Source organism: Cervus elaphus, chromosome 19 (assembly GCF_910594005.1).
Source record: "Cervus elaphus chromosome 19, mCerEla1.1, whole genome shotgun sequence".
Classification (NCBI taxonomy): domain Eukaryota; kingdom Metazoa; phylum Chordata; class Mammalia; order Artiodactyla; family Cervidae; genus Cervus; species Cervus elaphus.
In genome coordinates this window covers 57983319-58005309 of record NC_057833.1, presented here as the reverse complement: position 1 = coordinate 58005309, position 21991 = coordinate 57983319, and the positions used below count along the sequence as shown (strand labels likewise).

The window sequence follows — 21991 nt, the reverse complement described above, 5'->3', positions numbered from 1 at the left end:
CAGGGTAGAGATCAGGAATGAAGCACTCTGTGCTCTGAGAAAACTGGCAGAATTGGCCTTCCGATGGATATGTTTAGGAAAAATTTTTAAAGAACATGGATTGTTGTACCTTTCCATTCTTAGAAAAGCTCTAAAACCATTAACCAAGATAAAAGCACTAAAACAATTAATCAAGTATCTGTTCCTTGTGTCTAGCAGTAACCTTATACCAAGACAAACCAAGCATTATGTCACCAAGATCACCTGTGTGCTGACCTTCCCCCCTACCTCAGCAGCTCCTCAGAATTCTCTGAGAGCCTGTCTCCCAGGCTATAGTCCTTATCAAATCCCCAGTTTTGTAAAATGGAAAAAGTAAAATGGAAACTCAGTGCTCTCACATTGTGTTTTTACTTTAGTCAATAGACACTATTCATATTACATAGATATATTGTTCAAATATGCTCGGCTTTTTCAGTAAAATTAGAAGAAACTCCAATTTTCAAACAGGTGTATGTGCATTAAGAAAAAAAATTACCATGTGATTTTTATATATGAATGCTAAATCCTAAACATTAGTTAATATTTCTGAACTTGAGTGCTTAGAATGTTTAAAGTGCAGTATATTCATGTGGGTTTTTCAAGGCTTTTGGAGCATGTATGAGATATGTTTGTGCATGTCTAAATTTACACACATGTATTTAAGTTATATGAGTACTGAGTACAGTGTTTACAGGGTATGATATTCACATGTTCATTTTGGGGGGAGAACTTAAGCCTCACAATGATTGACTGTGCATAAAACTAAATAGCATATATAACTTACTGTATAGGTCTGACTACTCTTTCAGAATAGCTGTTCTTGGCTTTCACAGTATTGGGAAGAGAAAAGAATTAGTAAAGAAATATTAGCATTCCTCAAGCTCCTCTTCTCTAAAACATATTCCATAAAATCTCTTGAACAGGCTGGAATACCCTTCTATGCCCCCACCCCACCATCCTCTCAATGCAGTGGGAAAGTCGGTGGGTAATTGGGTCCAGATTGGAGATGTTTAAATATTCATGAGGCTGGCAGGGGACAGGGAGGGGGTGACGGTCTAGAATGGGGGTGGGGGCTGGGGGAAGTGATTAGTCATTGAAAGCTAGAGAACAATTCTGAGAAAGAGATCCAGAGACAGGGAAGAAAAAGAGAGATAGGCAGAGAGTGGGTGGGGAGATGAAAAAAGAGGAAGAGAGGCAAGAGAGGAGAGCGAGAGCCGGAGAGGGAGAGCGAGCATGTGCGGTGAGCAATAGCTGTGGACCTTACAGTTGCTGCTAACTGCCCTGGTGTGTGGAGGGAGAGAGAGAGGGAGGGAGGGAGGGAGCGCGCGCCAGCGCGAGAGAGAGAGCGAGTGAGCCAGCGAGCAGAAAAGAGGTGGAGAGGGGGGGAATAAGAAAGAGAGAGGAGGAAAGGAGAGAAGGCAGGAAGAAGGCGAGGGACGATACAACCATGCTGTGCTGTATGCGAAGAACCAAACAGGTAGACCTAAAGCTTTTACTTCTTCTTCTTGTGAAATTACCAGTGTGCAATATTTCCCTGTGAAGGTAGAAAAAATATATTAACCGCTTCTGCTCTGGCCGTGGTGCTCCCGTTTCCTTAGCATATGGCAACTGATGCTTGCATCCAAGCTTTTATTCTGTTCTTTCATGGTCTGGTTTTGGAATGCTGCTACTAATTAGGAGAAGGTTAGGAAAAAAATACGCCTGTTTGGCTAGAAAAAAGGTGTTTTTTGTTGTGGTTTCTTTTTTTTTTTTTTTTTTTTTTGCTATTAGTAAATGTTCAGCGTTTTAGGTGTCTGGTTTTGCCGGTGTGGATATGAAGAGGGGTGTGGGGGAGAAAATGTTGGCTCTACCTACAAGATGGGGAGGCAATCCTTTATATTATTCGCAAAAAAACCGGGAGGTTGAAAGAATCATATTCAGTCATGAGTATTGCTTGTTCTATCGAACAATTTTCTCACATGTGCTGCGGAAGAAGCCCTATTTCCCACATGCATGAGCTTCACATTGGCGCAGGTATTAATGGGAAAACATGTGAAGGTTGAATTAATTTAATTATTTTTCAATGAATGAATGAAACTGTAATGTGGGAGATTTTAAAAAGAGCATCCAGAGACTACCGGGGCTGGGAAAGAAATTGACCATGTAGAAGGGGAAAATTCAGTCGATTGTGCACCAGCTGGTCCGAGGAGAGGGTGGACCACGCCCCTAGGAGCTTTGAGCACCGACGGGATGGGAAAGACGAGCGGAGAATTACCTGTTGGAAATCAGGTCTCTTCTCCCCTTTTCATCTTTCCTGGAATTGTAGTGACCAAAGACGGACTAACATTCCGGATTATAAGCATGGTGACTCATTTTCATCAGGAAAAGGAACACATAGAAGATTAGCAAGAAGCAGAGTCCCCTCCCACTCTCTCCCACTGCTCCCACTGCTCAGGTTTTCCTTCCATTTTCAAATTGCTCACTTATTTCGTGAAAGATATTTTAGAAACTTGATTGGGGTAAGGGTGGGAAGGAATGACTAGGACGGTATTCCGCAGCAACCGACAGTGTCGCGGCATCCGCCAAACGACGCTTTCCAACATTGGTGGGAACACCTCTGAAGGATTTTGGCGAAGGTTAAGGAGGAAAATGGATGTGGGATTTGGGTGAGTGTGTGCTTGTACGTGTGTGTGCGTCTTCCTGGGAGGGGAGGCTGTCTTGGGCAAAAACGCCCTTTGCACATTGACTGCCTTAGGGGTGGGGTGCAAGATACAGGATTTAGGCATTATTTCTGTGCAGGTATTGGATGGGGGGGGGGCAATTTATAATATACCTGGCGAATCCGAAGAGAGTGGAGGGGTGGGGAAGAACCTGGTTGCCAGCTTTGCACTTTTAGCCAGCGCCCAGGAAGGGGGGCGCGGTGGGGAGGGGCGAGGTAGTGAGGATGAAGGAGAAGGAAGAGGAAGGGGAAGAGAGACTGAAGCAGAATCTCAGAGCAGTGGGTGCAGAGGGTGGAGAGGCCGGGGGCAAAACTAAATAAATAAATAACTAGGTAGATAGATATTAACAGACAGATAATAGATAAAGTAGCAGGCACCTGTGGTTTTGCGTGTGGTTTGTGTAAGGGTGTTTGGGAAAGGTGAAGAGTCTTACATGTGGCACTTCGCTAAACTGCTCTAGGATTCCAGAGACTGGTGCTTCCGTTTGCTCATTTTTCAAACCTGCACGTTTCCTCTCCTTATCTTCCTTCATTCTAATACATAAATGCAGTAGATACAGGTGGCTGGGCTAAGCACCCTGTCAAGAAAATGTTCTGAAGTTGCCTTCCTGATGAGCTGCAGAAATAAAATTTAGGAAGGCAGAGCCTTAAGGAAACGAATGCTAGTCATTTAAAAAAAAGAAAAGCTTTAATTTGGGGAAAGAAAAAATATGCTGGTTTACAACTTTCTGCCACCTTATATATATACATACAAGTGTATATACACATGCCCCCTCTGACAAAGGAAACCAGGCATGATATTTTGAAAGGGAATTGAGGCTAAAGAAATTCCCTTCCCCAAAGGGGACAGCTGCCTTCACATGGGTCCTCTCACTGACAGCCCCAAGTGTTCTCTAGGATGTGTGCAAAGTGATGAAGCTGAAATAGTGTGTTTAGGGAGTTGTAGAAATTCATATGTAAATGTGTACAGTATCCACATACTTCATGTAGGACAGTCATGCATGTACTCTGTATGGTTTCCATATGCCGGCATGTGTTTTAGCATAATTCATATTCAAGAGAGAAAATTGAAAGGTATAGAAATAGTCCTCTTTTGCCCATACGTTTTATACATGTGTACTTCTGTGTGAAATGGTCCTGTCCCCTACTGACCATTGCTATGTATCATTCACATAAGTCAGTATTTAGGATGCCATTAAATCAGATGGAAGGAAATGGTGTATTCAGGGCGTGGGCTCACACTGCATTGACTGGCATTTCTATAGCCTGAGTACTTAGTCTCACACAGGTTTTGTGCTTGAGGGTGAAATGATCCTATATCATTTATGACAGACTCTGATTGTGTTTATCTTTCTTCAGCCATCTATTTACCATCCTAGTGCTTAAAAGGGAATAAAACAAGGGCAAAATCCTGCAAAGGTCTAAACTCTGCCACACCCATGAAATCCAGCAGAAACGTGGGAGGGGGCTGGGGGCTGCACTTCCTTCCTCTTCCACTTGAGCTGCATAAAGAAGCGGTCCTGGATTTCCGAGTTGTAATGCATTGCCTATGGCTGCGAAGAAAGCATAAATGATCTTTATTAGCCACTAATTACCACTATAGATTATTATAGCAGGAAGAAGAGAATGAGAGTGGGGTGGAGAAAAGTAGACGATAAAGGAGTGGTTAAAAGAGAAATAAAATTAAAGGATCCCTGAAATTTTATTGGCTTATGATTTTCAAATGTCTTGGGGCTAACTTTAAATAGCTTAATTACCATGCATTCTGCAGATGATGAAAAACTTGCAAGATGTGATCTGTGTCCACAAAGCAATAGAACTGCGAGGTGTTTCTTTTGTTGAAAAATAAAGACTTTAATTTGTAACTGAAGTATAAAGAATACCAATGCAAGCAAGAAGCCCTCTAGCCCCCACCCCTCAACACCACCAACATCTGCATTTTTCTGCATATGACAGATAATTCTTAGTGAGATCTGTGGTTCAGAATTTCAACCTGGCTGTGTCTTTCCCTTGCAATGCTGGAAAGGTGTGGAAGGATGCTGCCTGGCTGCTTGGTGCAGAAGATTCCTTCTAGTGATAAACTGAATTCCTCCTAAATTTCACCGAGCCACACCCAGTGTCACCAGGGACTAAGAAGATTAATTAAATGGAGACATTCTACTTAATATAGTTGAAACTGTTCAGTTTTTTTTTTTTTAATGGTGATTTCTACCACACATTTCCAAATTTAAACAGAAGAAGAATCATTTAACGGGCATTTTTTTCTACCAAATTTTTGAGACTTGCAGAGAATCTTAGAGAATTAATGGTGAATCTAGAAATACATTAATATCTGGTGAATCTATAATTCCTTCTAGCCCACGCCAGGGTGCAGATACAATGATCCCTGCTCTCTCATGCTGACTGTCTATAACCCTGGTACCCTCTTTCTCAACCCATGTTGAGGCAATTGGGTTAAGAAAATGTAGGGTTAATTTTCTCTCTTGCTGAGCTGGCATAACACAGAAATCTTTCATGTTTTATGCTAAAGGGCAGCACTCCTGTTCACTGAGAAGGAGAGTGGCTCCGGGTCTCCTTTCCCTCCATCATAGTGACATTGTCAGTGTTAAGCCTGGGGCTGATTAATCTACATACTTCGGTTTTACCTGGCGCCATAAGGAAAAGGACGGGGGTGTCCTTGCATCAGTGGTAGGCAGATATATTAACCAAATGTTCTCCTTGTTTATACTGATAAAATAAGAAAAGTCTGGAACTTCCTCTAATATCAAAGGGACATTTCAAAGGGTGCACATACTTAGGTCATCTCAAGAGAAGATACAGTATTTAAATAATTACTTCCCTTTTAGCTGTCATAGAGGCATTCAGGCAACCAAGTGTGTCTGTTGTCAATCAAAGAAGTGATTGTGGGCAGGAATTCTCTTTTCTGAATTTCTGAAGTGTGGTCTGGTTGCCCCTTCACCATTGTACTGATTTTCAGAACATTCCCTTTAGTGTTGGGAAGAGCACTGTGCTGAGAGTCCCCACTTACTGATTCTGTGGTCTTGAATGAATCATATAATCTTTGGCTTCAACTTCCTCCTGTAGGAAGGAGACTAAAAACCAAGAAATGAAAACAAACAAACCAAAAATCCTTCCATGCTTACTTTGAAAGTTTCTGTGAGGATCAAGCAAAATTGATATGAAAACAAAGATCTATACAAATAAAACAAACTTTTCTCTCTGAGGTTTGCAACATGAGGCTTGGCTTAGAAATTGCCAGTCTTTCAGGACTGTCAAGTGCCTGCTACACTTCCGTTTCCTGTTGGAGAGTAGTTCCTTCTGTTCATCCTTGATTCCTCCTCTTCATCACTCCCCATTCACTATCCCATTTTTTAATAGAGGGCTTCTGCTCCCGTATTCCACTGAAACGTGTTCTGAAAGAGATACCATATCCAGTGACTGTCTTTTAGTTTGCATCTCATTTGCTGTCTCTTTGGTATTTTATATTGTTGTCCATCCCTCTTCCTGAAACTGTCTCCTCATTTGGCCCTATCATAACCTTCTTCTTTTTCCTCCCTCTCAGATAGGTCCTTTTCCACCACTCTTTGCTGGCTTTGTTCATTCTCTCCTTTGCCAAATATCAATTATCTGCTAATTATTTATCTTGATCTCTTTCTCTTATTCTACACACTAAACTCTACGTGGTTTTACTCACTTCCAGAGTTGTAAACACCTGTGTGATTTCCAAATCTGTAAACTAGATATCTCTCCTGAGCTCTGATCTATAGACATCTCTGTCTGGATATTTCAGAGATGCCCATGCTCATAATGAATAAAGTCAAACTCAGTATCTCCCATTTTGTACCACTTAGTCTTCCTCCAAATTCCCACCCTTACTGCTGTAACACCATCTATCTATCCAGCTTCCAAACTCTAGAAAAATGGTATTGATTCTAAAAGTATTATTTTCTTTCAGTCCCCAGATCTAGTTATGAAATTCTTAGATCCTCATTAAAAAGATTTTGAATTCATCCTCTGCTTTTTCACCTGCACCACAAATAACCTAGTTCTAACTTTCATTACCTCCTATCTGGACAAAGACAATAACTTCTTACCTGGACTCCCTACCTCCTCCATCTTCCTCTCCTTCCATTCTTGCAAATAACACTGCTCTTATCTTTACCTAACACAAATCTGATCAGATTATTTCCTTCCTGACAATCTTCTAATGGTTCTGTATTAATGGTAAGCTAAATACAAACTCTTTGGTGCTGATGGAATGGTCTAGTCTTGACTATCTTTCCAGTACTGTCTTCAAATACCTCTTCTCTCAACTGATGATACCACATCAATATTTCAGGCCTTGGTGTCCTTGCTCTATGCCTAGAAAATTTCACTTCCCTCCCAGTCTAGAAAATTTCCATTCCCTCTACAAGAGTTAGCTTTTCTAAGCCATTCTTGACCTCCCTTGTATTGTTTTCTTCTACCTTCTTTGTGACCATGCTATAGTTTGTATAGTCGCTATTATACCCCTTGTTACACTATATAGCATTGGTTTTTTCCACATACTGGTGTCCATACTGTGAGCTGCTTAAAGGAAACAGTGAAACCTTGATCATTTTTCTATCTCCAGTGCCTACCACAATGCTTGGCAAATAATGTAATGGATTTTAACCATGGATAATCTGCTTGTTAAATGAATATAGAACCAGTTTTACAGTCTTTCCGTGAGTTGTGGTGTATATAAATGGATGGAACCTCTACTAGATTTTTTAAAGACCTATTGGCACCAAATTTTGAAGTGGAGCTAAACATTATTGATTCTTGTTAATAATCAACAGACATGAATACCATTGCTTTTTAATGAAAGCAGAGAGAATGCAAAATGAGTCCATGTAGACTATGTTTCTCCCAACTATCATAACTGGTACCATCGGCAAACTGCGCTTTGATGTCTCCTCCCCACCACTCAGCACACTAGCCCCACCCTCTGAGGTTAACAGAGTCCCAGGTTATGCACACACTTATCATTATCTTGGATCTTCTTGGGCCCTTCCTTTTGGGCCCCAGTTGCTTACACATGTTGCTTTGCTCCACAACTATTCCAAATAGACCATGACTCAATCCCTCACTACCCTTCATTATTTCATTGATCACACAAACTTAAAAAAAAAATGTGTGTACTTTGGCCTATGCTCAGAGGCCCACATCCAAGAATTAATTTTAGTTTCATTTGGGTTTGTTTTCTTCCCATTGAACTAACCACATAATAATAGTCCACAAAGAGAAATCTTGCATGAAGGTAAAGGGAGATTGAATGGTAAGTAGTCCCTCAAATGTCCTTTGAATTAATGAGAATCAGATAAATTTTATCTTTCTTAGCTTGGAATAGGGTATAGGAATTTGGATTCTGTGGCAGGCCTATGATGGCCAGGATGAGGCACATTGTGAATACAGCTTTACCTGAAAATACTCTTTGCCAGACCGTCAGTAGTGGATTTTTTCTGACTTAATTAGCATGGCCTTGAGAACAGTAAGACCAGATGATCTATCAGTGAAGTTGAATAGTGTTTCCCAGTCTCCACACCCTCTTGCTCATGGCTCTCAATGTTTTTCTTTCAGCTTTCCTTTTTTCCCTCTCCTCCCCTCATGTTCAATTTTTTCTAATTAAGTAATGCCAGCTCACATTTAGTGGACAAGGCCAAAATATGAGAGTTTTTAGAAAAAGTATGTCTCTTCCAACTTTCCAAATAGGTGTTTTAGACAACACAGGTACATTAAGCTATGTCTGGCACATGGTAGGTCATCAATAAAAAAATATTTATTGAGGGAATAAAAGTAGGGAAGGAGAGATCCTCCTGATGGGCCATGAAGGGATATGTTATGATACAGAAGACCATAGCCTGTGTACCTATTGATAACTGGCTGTGTGTATATGCACACTCAGTTCTTCTGATCCTCCTCTCAAGGTATGTATGTGTATGTGCTTAGTCACCCAGTCTCATCTGACTCTTTGCAACCGTTTGAATGGTAGTCCATCAGGTTACTCTGTCCATGGGATTTTTCAGGCAAGAATATTGGACTGGGTTGCCGTTTTCCTCCTCCAGGGAGCTTCCTGATCCAGGGATTGAACCTGCATTTCCTGTGTCTCCTGCATTGGTAGGCAGATTCTTTATCAGCTGAGCCATCAGGGAAGCCCTGCCCTCAAGGTGGTGGTGGTCAAAGTTACAATTCTGTTTCCGTCCTGCTCAGGATAGAGGGACACCCTTGCAGTGAGTTTAGATTGTACAGTGGGAACATGACCCTCTAGATTCCCTATCCTTAGTTATTTACAGATCTTTTTTCTTAGATGTTGTGTGTTTAATGTCCTGTTTCATGTCTTTGTAGTGGAATAAACCCTACCCTGGGTTCTAGGCCGACTCTGCCAATTGCTTGTCCTGTGACCTTGGGTAAGTAACATCTTCTTTCTGAGCCTCAGTTTATCCATCTGCATAAGTGGGCATGTAAAAAGAATACTCCAAATCCAGACCTGCCTTTTCTACTAAGTCGGTGTGAGGCTCAAATAAAGTCATAAAAATAAAAGTGTTTCGTAAACAATGTGTTTTTCAAGTGCAAAGTATTATTAATTGAGGAATTCCACATACTGAAACCTAAAGTACTCGTGGTTCTATGTAAAGGAGTACTCTTACTCTCTATAGAATATACATACATTTTCAGTTTTCACTCCTCCTCTCCTGTTCTCTAAAGAGTAAGCATACCATGCTAATGGGTGGGAGCATGTGCTTGCACTTCAGTTGTGTCCAACTCTTTGGGACCCTATGGACCCATAGGCCCTGTAGCCCACCAGGCTCCTCTGTCCATGGGATTCTGCAGGCAAGAATACTGGAGTGAGTTGCCATGGTCTCCTTCAGGGGAATCTTCCCAACTGAGGGATCGAACGCACATGTCTTATGTCTCCTGCATTGGCAGGTAGATTCTTTACCACTGGCACCACCTGGAAAGCCCTCGGGTGGATGGGAACATAGCATATTTCTGCCATTTCCTTTGAAAACTTCAGTGAGAAAAGTTAAATAAGCAGATGTTCAAATTGTCATGCAACACCAAGGATCGGTTCAAAGACATTTTTCTTTTTATCCTCTATTTTTCTTTTTATCTTTTTCTGTTTTAGTCTGTTCTTCACATTTAGATTTCTTGTCTCCATTTGCTAAACTGGCTGCTTCTCCTCATCCTCGTCCCCACCCCCACATCACTTCCAAACTGTGTTCTCAGCACTAAGATTACCAGGCATGCTGTGCTCACATCAATCACTGGAGGGCCCAGTCAGGCAGAAGAGTGGAGAGGAAATGTGGGGCTGATTGGGAGACTAAAAATGAGGATGGAGCCTGACTGGGGACAGCACTGTGGAAAGGTGATTACCTAAGCACAGTCTTCATACAACCTCAGGGTGCCTCAGCATCAGGAATTAACCTTGATCAGAAGTGATGCGCAATCCTTGAACCTTTGCCAACTCATCTCTAATACCATAAATAATCCAAACTCTCAGGACCTCTACAAAGGATCCTTCAGTTCTCCTGTGTCCCTGGTTAATTGGGACAAGTTACATTTTTAATAATACAAAATTTATCCAATTCTGATACAAGCAATAAACTTTTACAACCCAAAGGATCTGATTTCTTAATGTATGGCTAATATTTTAAAAATATTTTTAAGTATAACAATTGGATCAAGTTTGTCCAAGAGATTTGTTTGTCCTAGAAGCCAAAAGTTTAAGCCAAAAGTTTAGAAAAATTAATATCATGGATATTTTGGAAAATATTTTAATAAAGGGAGCTTATTTAGAGTTTAGAAAGATATATTAATTAGAAATTTTGGGAAAAGCAGGGCTTCCCTGTGGATCAGACGGTAAAGAATCTGCCTGCAATGTGGGAGACCTGCGTTTGATCCGTGGGTCAGGAAGATCCCCTGGAGAAGGAAATGGCAGCCCACTCCAGTAATCTTGCTGGGAGAATCCCCATGGACAGAGAAGCCTGGCAAGCTACAGTCCATGGAGTTGCAAAGAGTTGGACATGACTGAGCGGCTAAGCACAGAGGGAAGCATTTTTTTTTTTCTTAATTCGGAGTATATTTATAGTTGGTTAATGATCACCTTTAATCTTTCACTCTACCTTCCTTTCTCTGTCCTCTCTCTGTCTCTGTGTATATGTGTGTGAGTGTGTATGTGTTTTTTTCTCTCTCTCCCTGTCCCACACACTCACACATATGTACTTGTATTATTTATATATCCTTTGATTGGGTATAAGTAACAGACACCAACTTTAGTGGTCTAGAAAAGGAATCTATTGAAAGGAAACTAGATATCACAGTTAAGAAAGTTGAAAAGCCAAGCTTATGGGAACCAAAGTAGATTTGGAAACCTCAATGTAAAGAATTCATAGACTTTCTTTCTGGAGCCCTGCATTTAAAAGAATTGGTTACTAATAACCCCAGCTTCTCTGCCTTTCAATTAAAAATTTTAGCTGAGAGATAGAAATATATCTCTGTACATACACATATACAAAGAGTGATAAAAGGGAGATAGAGAATATGAGAGAAAGAATGAGACTGAATAAACCTGATTGGTCCTTCTCAGTTCAGCTATTTACCAATAGACCATTCATCTCTGACTGGAGAAAGAGCTAGATCATGTGGTTTAGACAATTTCTGGAAATTCATAACTGTGGATCTAGGGAGAGACTAAATCGGCTGAGAAAGAGTCTCCTGCATATATATATACCTGTATGTCCATAAAGGGAAGCTCAGCCAATTTGGAGTGATTTACCTCAAAAGTGGTAGATCACTATTTTTCCTTTGGCTGTTTTAATTTTGCCTATATTATATTCTTATAATTGGTAGGGTTATCATCACTGATGACTCTGAAAGGAAGCAGTAACCACACAAATAACTGATCTCAAGAGCTCTCATACCTAACAGAGAAAGGTTAGGGCACATCTCCATACCTAGAGTTGACAAGCACTAGGCCTTCACTCTTTTCCAGAAGTTAAACTCCCGCAGGTACCCCCTGACTAAAAGGAATATCAGCTACCATATATTCTTGCTAATTTGGCGTGGTGGAACTTTGATCTATGTTTCCCCTTGGGTTTATGGGATTCATTTCTGTGAAAGGATTGGGCAATAATTAGTCTAAAACATCTCCCTTGAATTTATATCAAAGAAATGCTACTCCTTGATATTAGTCATTTCATTTTGAATGTCCTTGAATTAATTCCAGCTGTAATCATCATATTTATCTATTTTTAGCAAATTGACACTTTCTAAAATATTGAGCTGTTGCATCCATATGAACCAGTTTTCTCTAAATGGAGAATTTTGGTAATTAACTTTCATCCATTATTTGTAATCCCAGTTCCAATAACTATTCAGAATGTTATTTTTAAATGAAAATTTGAAAGACCCGAATGTCTTCCCATTAATGAACATATGTAAGGGCTAGATGAGGCAAAGAAAAAAATAAACAAAATGATCTCCAAAGGTTATGCAAACTCAGGAATTGGCTGCTTTTCTAAATGGCTTCAGAACCTCTTAGTCAGCACAACCAACCTAGGAACTAGCTTAAACTAGGGCTGTTAACATGCAAATCCTCTTCCCACTCCTACTTTGCATTTTGTTCAGAAACCAATTTACCAGTTTGGAGTATAAACTGAGAAATAAAAGCTCTTCTTAATCACCAAACTGGATCCTCAACAGCTATTCCAAGAGAGGCATTCCACAGTTCTACTCAAACTTCAATACAGGTGATTGTCTCTGATATGCACCCTCCCTGCCCCCCCCACCCAAAAAAAATTGAAATTATTAGCTTCTAAATAATTAACTTGCAATTAGATTTCTAGATACATATTGCATTGAGGGCAACCCACTTTGGCTATCCAGACTCTTACAGAGCTCTAATGGGGGATGGGAAATAAGTATTGAGTATATTTACCAGGGGCTTCCCTGGTAGCTCAGTGGTATAGAATCTATTTGCAATACAGGAGATCTCAGTTCAATCCCTGGGTCAGGTAGATCTCCTGGAGGAGGAAATGGCAATCCACTCCAATATTCTTGCCTGGGAAATCCCATGGACAGAGGAGCCTGGCAGTCTATGTTCCATGGTGTCGCAAAAGAGTGAGACAAAACATAGCGACTAAACAACAACAATGTTTAGGGTGAACATTGCATTTCAAAGCTGTTTTTCTTGAAATTTTTATTTGAGAGATGTAAAGGAATAGTGAGACTTTATAATCGATCTGTCGTAAACATCCTGCATTTCATCTTCAGCTAGGCATTTGGGCAATTTATCTTCCACAGCTTTATTGGATTAATATTTCTAAAAATTTCTAAGATTTTCAAAAGGAAGGAGAGAATATTATCTCATTTAAAAAATACTGGCATTTCTTTAGACAAATCTGATGGGGGGCGGGGGGGTTGAGTTATTCAAATTTTTTTTTCTTAAGAGTAAGCACCATTTGCAATCTTCCCTTAATGATTGCATCTCAAGGATTTATTTACTTCAATGAAAGAGAAAGTTATTCTGTTTTCTCTATCATCCTGGAAAGCTACTCTGGAGAAATCAGGTTGGTATTTAGGAGTCATTTGAATAAATCATTCATGCTAATTTAAAACCTGTGCTTCTCCTGACTTTGATTGCCTTTGATTGAGAACACAGAGTGATACCTTTTGATCACTCAGTCAGATTTGTGCTTCGTACTGATGGACAGCTAACTGGAAAGCTGTATAGAAAACAGCAACAAGATCTAGTTTGTTGCATAGTTTCTTCCATCTTGAACTTCATACCTTACCCCTTTGGAGCAAAACCAGGATAGAAGAGGAAATGCAGAGGACTCTTCTTAAAAAGGGAAGAGGAGTTACAAAATAGAGTTACTGTTTGGAATTGGGCCATTGCCCTATAGTGAAAACTGTCAAGGGAACATTAAAGGCCATAGATGGCTCAGACTTCACTTCTGAACATCATATGGAAGATACAGTGAATCCAAGAATAAGAGTATTTAGGAAAGAATCCAAGAAGTTTGGACACTAGTATACTTAAGTATACTTGAGCAACAAATTCAGTTTTTATCCTCACTTAAGTGAAAAGAAACTTAATTCTTAGCTTAAAAAAAAAAAAGACTGTATCTTTCCTGTAGGCTCTATAATTCTTTGTTCTCATTCTAGTGTCACTAGAAACTGATTGAATCATATATATATAAAATGAAGTTTGTTTTACTGAATAGGTCTTATCAAAATTGTTATTTTTACCATACTTGGGTATATTGTAAAAATCCATTCATAAAGGACCAAAATTATGAGAACCACAGGAAAGTCAATAAAAAAATTAAATTTGCCATAGTCTAAGATTTCCAGATACTAAAAACATTATTATTTTTATCTTTTTGTTATTGCCTCAGAAAGTGTCTTGTTAAGCTAATTATCTTCTCCCTAGACTAGACCCCTGACTCCCCTACTCTTGCAGTATCTTTTTGGAGAGACACCAGACATATGAGTCAGTTATCCAACTCATAATCTGGAAGTAACTGATTACTCTTCCTTCCCTCATAAAAGCCACACTATCAGTTACCAAATTCTATTTGCAATATTTTATACATCTGTTTTTTCCTTCTTCTGCCAGCCTTTCTCAACCAGCATTCTAGAATAGAGCCAAGCCTTAACACCCCTTAATGCCCTAGAGTCCCTAATTGTACATAATGAATTAATCTCCTTCCAATACATCTAGACCCATACTAGTTACACACCATCCTTGGCAGAATGAAGAAAACACTCAAATATTTTTTATGTGTCTGTAGTTCAGATGAGAAACCCCAGGTAAGAAAGGCTGGATAATCACCAAAATTTCTTGCTTTTTCACCATCACTTTTGCATACTCTCTGCTGGTTAATCTTACTTTTTACTCCCCTTTTTCTCAAAATTTCAATGGTTGTTCTTTGTTTAGAGCATTAATTCTAATTTATTTATTTATGTTTGTTTTTCATAGCTTCTCAGAATCTGGTGTCAATCTTCTAATCTTGCCTTACCTCCTACTGGCTCTGCCATTGACTTGGATTGTGAATTTAAACAAATTTTAATGTCTCTGGGCTATCATTTTCCTCTACATAAAATAAGAATATTGAACAAAATTGTCTCTAAGGCTTTCCAGCTCATGAAATAACAATTTCTATAGCAAAGCTCCTCCTCCACTTTGGCACTTTGTCTTAGCTGGCCAGACTGAGTATGAATGTAAATATTCGTGTCCCTATACTTTAGTTCATTATAATTTCCTCAACTTGAAATATCCCCTTTGTGCCTAGGTCAATTTTACCCACCCTTTGAGGCCTAAGTAAAGAGTTATCTCATTTGTGAAGGCTTCTTTGATGACCAGTGACTTCTTCCCCTCTTAGATCTTCAGTACTACTTATCCCATACTACCTATCAAGTTTTTTCAGCATTCATTAAACAAAGTCCTACTTGATTATCCATTAGTATGTACCTGGTCTTCCCACACTAATCTGCAAACTCTTTGAAAATAAGGTATGGAGTTCAGAACCTGGCTCAAGATACACATTTGAGTGTTTCTGGGGGAGTGTACAAGACAAAGTGATGGATCTGTAAGCTTTCAGAAAGATAAGCAGAGCTATCTTGTATGACTTCTCTGGGACATTTAAAACCATGAAACATGCCTTCTCTTTATTTTCTTGGCTTCCATACTACTTACTTCTGCTGTGTTTTCTCTTCTCTATCCTTAGTTTCACATTCTTTTGTTTTCCCCTTGGCTCCTCCTCTATCAGCCCTTGAAATGTTGCTGTTATGCAGGTTTTGTCCTTCTCCTTGGGCTTCCCTGGTGGCTCAACAGTAAAGACTCTGCCTATAATGCAGGAAACCTGGGTTCGATCCCTGGGTCAGAAAGATCCCCTGGAGGAGGGCATGGCAACCCACTCTAGTATTCTTGCCTAGAAAATCCCATGGACAGAGGAGCCTGGCAGGCTGCAGTCCATAGGGTCGCACAGAGTTGTGTATGACTGAAGCGACTAAGCAGCAGCACCAGCAGCAGTCCTTCTTGCATGTTCTCATTCGACAGAAGCTCCAAGAATAATCCATGCCCACAACTCCTACATGACTAATGGGTCTCAAATTCTCCAGGCTCTCTAGCCACATCTACTTCCTGGGCTTTAGAGCTTTGTATCTATCTAACTGTCCGCTAGAAATCTTATTCTGTTGACCATTAGGAGCCCAGTCTCCACATATCCTAAAAATAAGTCTTCATCTTTTGTTCCCAAATCTCTTCCCCATTCTCATTCAGTCATCAAAATGGAAATGGAATCCTGACTCATTCCCCAAATCTCCCTTTTATGGTTAGATGCTACTACTTTTTCTAGTTTTCACAGGTAAAAAAAAACAACAACAAAATAGCTGTTCATTCTTCCTTTGCCATTGCCCTCTACCTCAAAACACATTTTATCTCTATTTCCTTTTTTCATTTCTACTATCACCTCTAATCCAGTTGTCACTCATGAAAACTAACACAAAGCTTCCCCTTCTAATCTGCTATCTTTCATCCTTAACCCCTTACAATCATTCTCTCTTCAGTAGAAAGAGTGGTATTTTAAAAAGTGTTTATCAGATTACATGTTTCCACAAGTTAAAAATCTTTAATGCTTCCTATTCCACATAGAACCAAAACCAAACTCATTACCAAGGCCTATGAAAGTCTACATGATCCAGGACCTCCTCCTCCCCTGAATTCTTCTTATAAACATACCCTTCTTGCTTACCAAGTCTACTGGCCTCCTTTTAGTTTTTAAAATCCACCAAGCACATTCCCTCTTCAAAGCCTTTGCATGTGTTACTCTCGATGCTCAGAAAGCTCTTCATCTGACTCTTGAGAGATCTTTTGTGACAAATCCATCTGAATGGTGTCCAGGTCACTTTCTAATATATTGCCCCACTTCTATTTTCTTTAAAGATTGTGCTCAACTTGTTTTTTAAAAAACTTACTGGCTAATTTTCTGGTCCCTGTCCATCTCCTCAAACTTCAAAATCTATTCCTCTTCATATCCCACACCAGGTCTTCCCTGGTGGCCCAGTCAGTGAAGAGTCTGCCTGCAATGCAGGAGACCTGGATAATTCCCTGGAGAAGGAAATAGTAACCCACTCCAGTATTCTTGCCTGGAAAGTCCCATGGATAGAGGAGCCTGGTGGGCTACAGTCCATGGGGTTACAGACAGTCAGACATGACTGAGTGACTAACACTCATATCCCACACTCCATTGCAATTGTTCAGTTTCATGGAACAACCCATGTTGCTTCATTCTTTCTTCCTCTCTAAACACTATTCCTTTTTGCTAGAATGTCTTGCTTTCCTTTTTTTCTACATGCCACATTTCTCATGTATTTCCACAATGTGGCTAGAGTCAATACCTTCTTTGTGGAGACTCCTTGATCCTCCAGGTAGATGTGTTGCCATTGTTGTATCTAGTACCTGCCTATACTACACCATTCCACAGACTTTACTATAAGTATTCACTTATGTGTCAGTTTCTTTTGCTATACTAGAAGCTCCACATTATAAGCTCCCATTAAATAGAAATTGAGTCAATGAAGCCCACGCAAAGGACCAAATATCAGTGTCTAATGAGTCAAAATTTGGTTAGTCCAAGGCAAACATTGCCCACTTCCCACCAATTAATCATGGAACGTGCCCACTCTGGCACACTTTATAATTAGGCACCTGATAGAGATCTCACACAGAGCTAAGATTGCACAGAGTTGGATTTCACCCAAGTGGTGCCAGCTGGTTGCTTCAGCAAATAACAGTCCTCATGTTGTGGAGAGATACTTCAACATGGAAAGATAGCCATACTGGATGCTATAAACTTCTTATGATTTGAGCTAAGGATGAGTAGCTGTTTTTAACCCATTAATATGCCTTCTTCCAAGCTTGCCTTAAATATTCAACCTTTTCATAATATCTAAAACTGGAGACCTCTGAAACCCCCCCAGAGGAATCCTGGTAAAATTTCACATCTCTCCCCTTTGTTAATGATATGACTCGTAGTCTGCATGCATATACTCTTTTTCCTTTTACTCTCTTTAATTCCAAGTTAGAAAAAAATGTGCACTATGATGTTTAATTGTTGTTTTGTCTGGTGCCTGTCTATGTGCTATGGAAGCATCCATCTGTCCAATGTTGTTGTATCTATCCACAAACTGATAAACAAAAGGAAAGATTTTCCTACAGGGGAATGAAACAAATGGCCAGGTAATCACTGAGTTAACAACACCTAACATATGTCTCTTACACACAAAATTTATGATTCTGGCTGGGGAATGGAGCTGAGGAAGAATGAGAATAATCTCCAATGTACTCTGTTTCCTTAAGAAAATAGATGAGAATCAAGAAAGGAGAAGAATGATTCATGGTCATTAGGCAGCTAGGTCCAATTTGAACTAAATCTATATAACACGGAGATTAAAAATACTTTTTTTGTCTGGCTGGAAACTTAAAAGCTCTTTTAAATTTTTTTCTTCAGGAAATGATATTCTAAGTTTCAAGTTGCTAACTTGCAAAACAAACTTTGGAAACACGTCTCATTTATAGGTTGGGGTAATGCTTATTCCAAAATCAAATTTGGGGAGGACCAAAAGAATATAATTTTCCTGTTTAGGGAATGGATGAGCATAAGGAAGGCAAGCTGAAGCAGACTTCAGCTGAAAAAAAAAATGAGTCACTTTTCTCAGTTGTACATTTTTTATTTCGGTAATTATGTGGGAGGTAAAGAAGATACATGAGTAGTTTGGGTTGCCGAGAAAGTAGATGGGAGAAGCAAGTATTCAACATTGGAGAAGTTGGATTGATGAGATATGATAGAACTCTGAAAGATGTACCATACATGGATGGAACCCTTGGAGCCACCTCTAGAAGAAAATTCATTTCACATTCTGCTAATTTAGCCAAACATTGTTTTGCTACCACTTTCCAGACTTTTGGGCTTCCCTTGTGGCTCAGCTGGTAAAGGCTCCACCTGCAGTGTGGGAGACCTGGGTTCGATCCCTGAGTTGGGAAGATCCCGTGGAGAAGGGAAAGGCTACCCACTCCAGTATTCTGCCCTGGAGAATTCCATGGACTGTATAGCCCATGGGGTCGCAAAGAGTCGGACACGACAGAGAGACTTTCACTTCACTTTACTTCTAGACTTTTCCATAGGCTCTTTTCTCAATAGACCTTTTAAAGAGTGGAAAACCATTTTCACAGAAAGGTTCTACCTTTTCAATTGTTACATACCCAGAGATGCCACAGTGTCAGGTCAATGTAAATTTTAAGTTGCCAATAACCTTATCATACTCCAGGAATAGTCAACAAATCTGGGTTGTTTTGATTAAACAAAATTTCAGCCACATTCTCTGAAACTAAGAAGAAAATTTTCCTTGGATTTCAGTAGAGGTTCAACGAGTCAGGCCTAAGTTGGTTCAAAAAGATTAGAGAATGGGCTAACTAAGCTAAGGGATAACAAGATCTAGTAGGCATTATACATATAAGCTGTGTCCTGTACTCAGTCATTCAGTCGTGTCCGACTCTGCAATCCCATAGACTGCAGCCCACCAGCCTCCTCTGTCCATGGGATTCTCCAGGCAAGAATACTAGAGTGGGTTGCCATACCCTCCTCCAGTGGATCTTCCCAACCCAGGGATCGAACCCAGGTCTCCTGCATTGCAGGTGGATTCTTTACTGACTGAACCACCAGGAAAGCCTAAGAATACTGGAGTGGGTAGGCTATCCCTTCTCCAGGGGATCTTCCTGACCCAGAAATCAAACTGGCATCTCCTGATTCTTTACCACCTGAACTACCAGGGAAGCCCCATACAAGCTATACATATAAGCTTTTATTACCTCCTAACATTAAGTGGTGTTCTCCACCTGAAATGCTTTCTATCCTCCATCTGCCAAACTATATTCTGAATCCAAAAATTCTGTTGAAAAATCACCTTTTTGATAAAATCATGCCAGACATTTCCTCATTCTCCATCTGAATCCATGCTGTAATCACTGCAGTAACCTCCCTAGTAACTCTTCCTCCCCCGTATTATCTACCTGTGTGTGTATATGTTGCACATATATATGTATATGCACACACACACAGACACCCACACACAGAAAAAGAGAAAGACAGAGAGCATTTATGTGTTTTGTACTTGCTGTCCTTTCCTATTTCCCTGGACACTGCTTAAGTTTCGTTCCTGGGTTCACCACTATTTTAGATTTCACAAAACACTCTACACTGCTTGCTACTAACTACCCTTTTATTTACTCTCCCAAGGAAAAGTTGTCATCCTCTCACTGTATGCCTGATGGTAATAATTATCACTGATTAGTAGGGCTAAGGGATCTTAGTTGTTTAGTTGTTTAGTCATCTCTAACCTCTTCTGCGACTCTATGAACTATAGCCTGCCATGCTCCTCTGTCCTTGGGATTCTCCAGACAAGAATAATGGAGTGGGTTGCCATTTCCTTCTCCAGAGGATCTTCCCAATCCAGGGATCGAACCCAAGTCTCCTGCTTTGGCAGGTGGATTCTTTACCACTGACCCAGGGAAGCCCTGAAGAGATCTTACAGATTATCTAGTTTGTTTTTTTGTTAATTTCTTTTGAGCGACAGAACTTTTTGTTCCAGATATTTCTCAAAAACTAATACATAAAATAGATAAAAGGTGCTGTTTGGCTAGAGCAGAGTTTGGTGGCCCAGACTTCTGTGTTGTCAGTCCCCTCCTGTCTTCCCTGATCCCCTCTGAGGAAGCCTAGGGAGCAGTTTGGGAAACACTGATCTACATCCAATCCTCATAGTGCAGATGTTGGGAAATTAAGATCATTCAGCTCAGAAAAGGCTGAGATGGAATTTCTTCCTGTGCCAGTGCCACTTCTTTCAGAGGGCTAAAAGAAGATTGTCCTTCAGCTTCTGGATGTATGAGGCCCTAAACATTCTAAATCTGTGCAATCAGCATTTATGTTGTTGGTAAATGGACAGGATTCTTTAACAAATGAAGACTGAAAGCTTTTCTTTTTCTAACTTTTGATTAATTTATTTTTCAATTAGTCTTTTTCATCAGTATTATTTTAGGAGACAATATTTTTCTCAAAAGTTATGGTGGTGGTGGTGGTGGTGGTTAGTCGCTAGGTTGTGCCCAACTCGTGTGACCGCATGAACTGCTGCCCGCCAGGCTTCTCTGTCCAAGGGATTTCCCAGGCAAGAATACTGGAGTAGGGTGCCATTTCCTTCCCCAGGGGATCTTCCCAACCCAGGAATCGAACCTATGTCTACTGCATTGCAGGCAGGTTCTTTACTGCTGGACCACAGGAAAGCCCTTCAAATGTTATATAGAAGCCATATATTCATTCGAGAAACATTTTTTTAGCCATCTACTGAGTCAGGAATTATGTGGAGTACTGAAAAATGCAGAAATAATTTTCTTTAAAAAAAAGCACACACTCTCTACCCTTAAGCTAATGTGGTAGACTTATATCAAAGTATGTACTCTAGACTGTGCTCTGGATAATTTTATTAATCTTGGACATATTTTCCTAATGTTCAGAGCTGTTTTTCACTATAGGAACATACCAGTGTTTCTTCTCATGTAGATATTACAGTCTCCCTTGGAGGCCTGAAGAGTGAGTTTTGTGAATAAGAGAACATTCATAGGTATTAAGACTTAAATACCACAATGCCAAAGGGTTTTAAGGATTAAATGCACTAATATACATAGAATACTTAGAACCATACCTGGCATATAGTGAGCACTTAATGTTAGCTGTTGCTTGTTATCGTTGATGTTGTTGCTGATAATGGTGTGGGGTCTCTGTTTAATGAGTCAGAAGTCTAAGTATCTTTTGGTAGGAATTCTTCAAGGACTAGTTTCTGAATTTTGATTAGTGTGTGTGTGTGTGTGTACATGTGTACAAACATGTCTGAGGTTTATTGAAAATACAATTGGTTAACTGGGAAATGAGATAATAACATCACTGGTTTAAATTTTGCATACCTTGTGCTCTCAATGGTTTTATATATATATATACATACACATGTATGTATATACATATATTATGGGCTTCCCTGTTGGCTCAGACAGTAAAGGATCTGCCTGCAATGCAGGAGACCCAGGTTAGGTTCCTGGGTTGAGAAGATCCCATGGAGAAGGGAATGGCTACTCACTCGAGTTTTCTTACCTGGATAATTCCACAGACAAAAGAGCCTGGAGTCCATGGGGTTGCAAGTCAGACA

At 40.0% G+C, this 21991-nt stretch overlaps 1 protein-coding gene across 1 annotated transcript in view; it reads left to right on the top strand.

Moving 5' to 3' along the window:
- Positions 1-1231: 1231 nt before the first annotated feature.
- Positions 1232-21991, top strand: part of GAP43 (growth associated protein 43) — a 97954-nt gene continuing 77194 nt past the window's right edge. Inside the window, exon 1 of the mRNA XM_043874473.1 lies at positions 1232-1495. Within this exon, the coding sequence (XP_043730408.1) occupies positions 1466-1495 (30 nt within the window). The 5' untranslated portion in view covers positions 1232-1465. The remainder of the gene's footprint in view (positions 1496-21991) is intronic.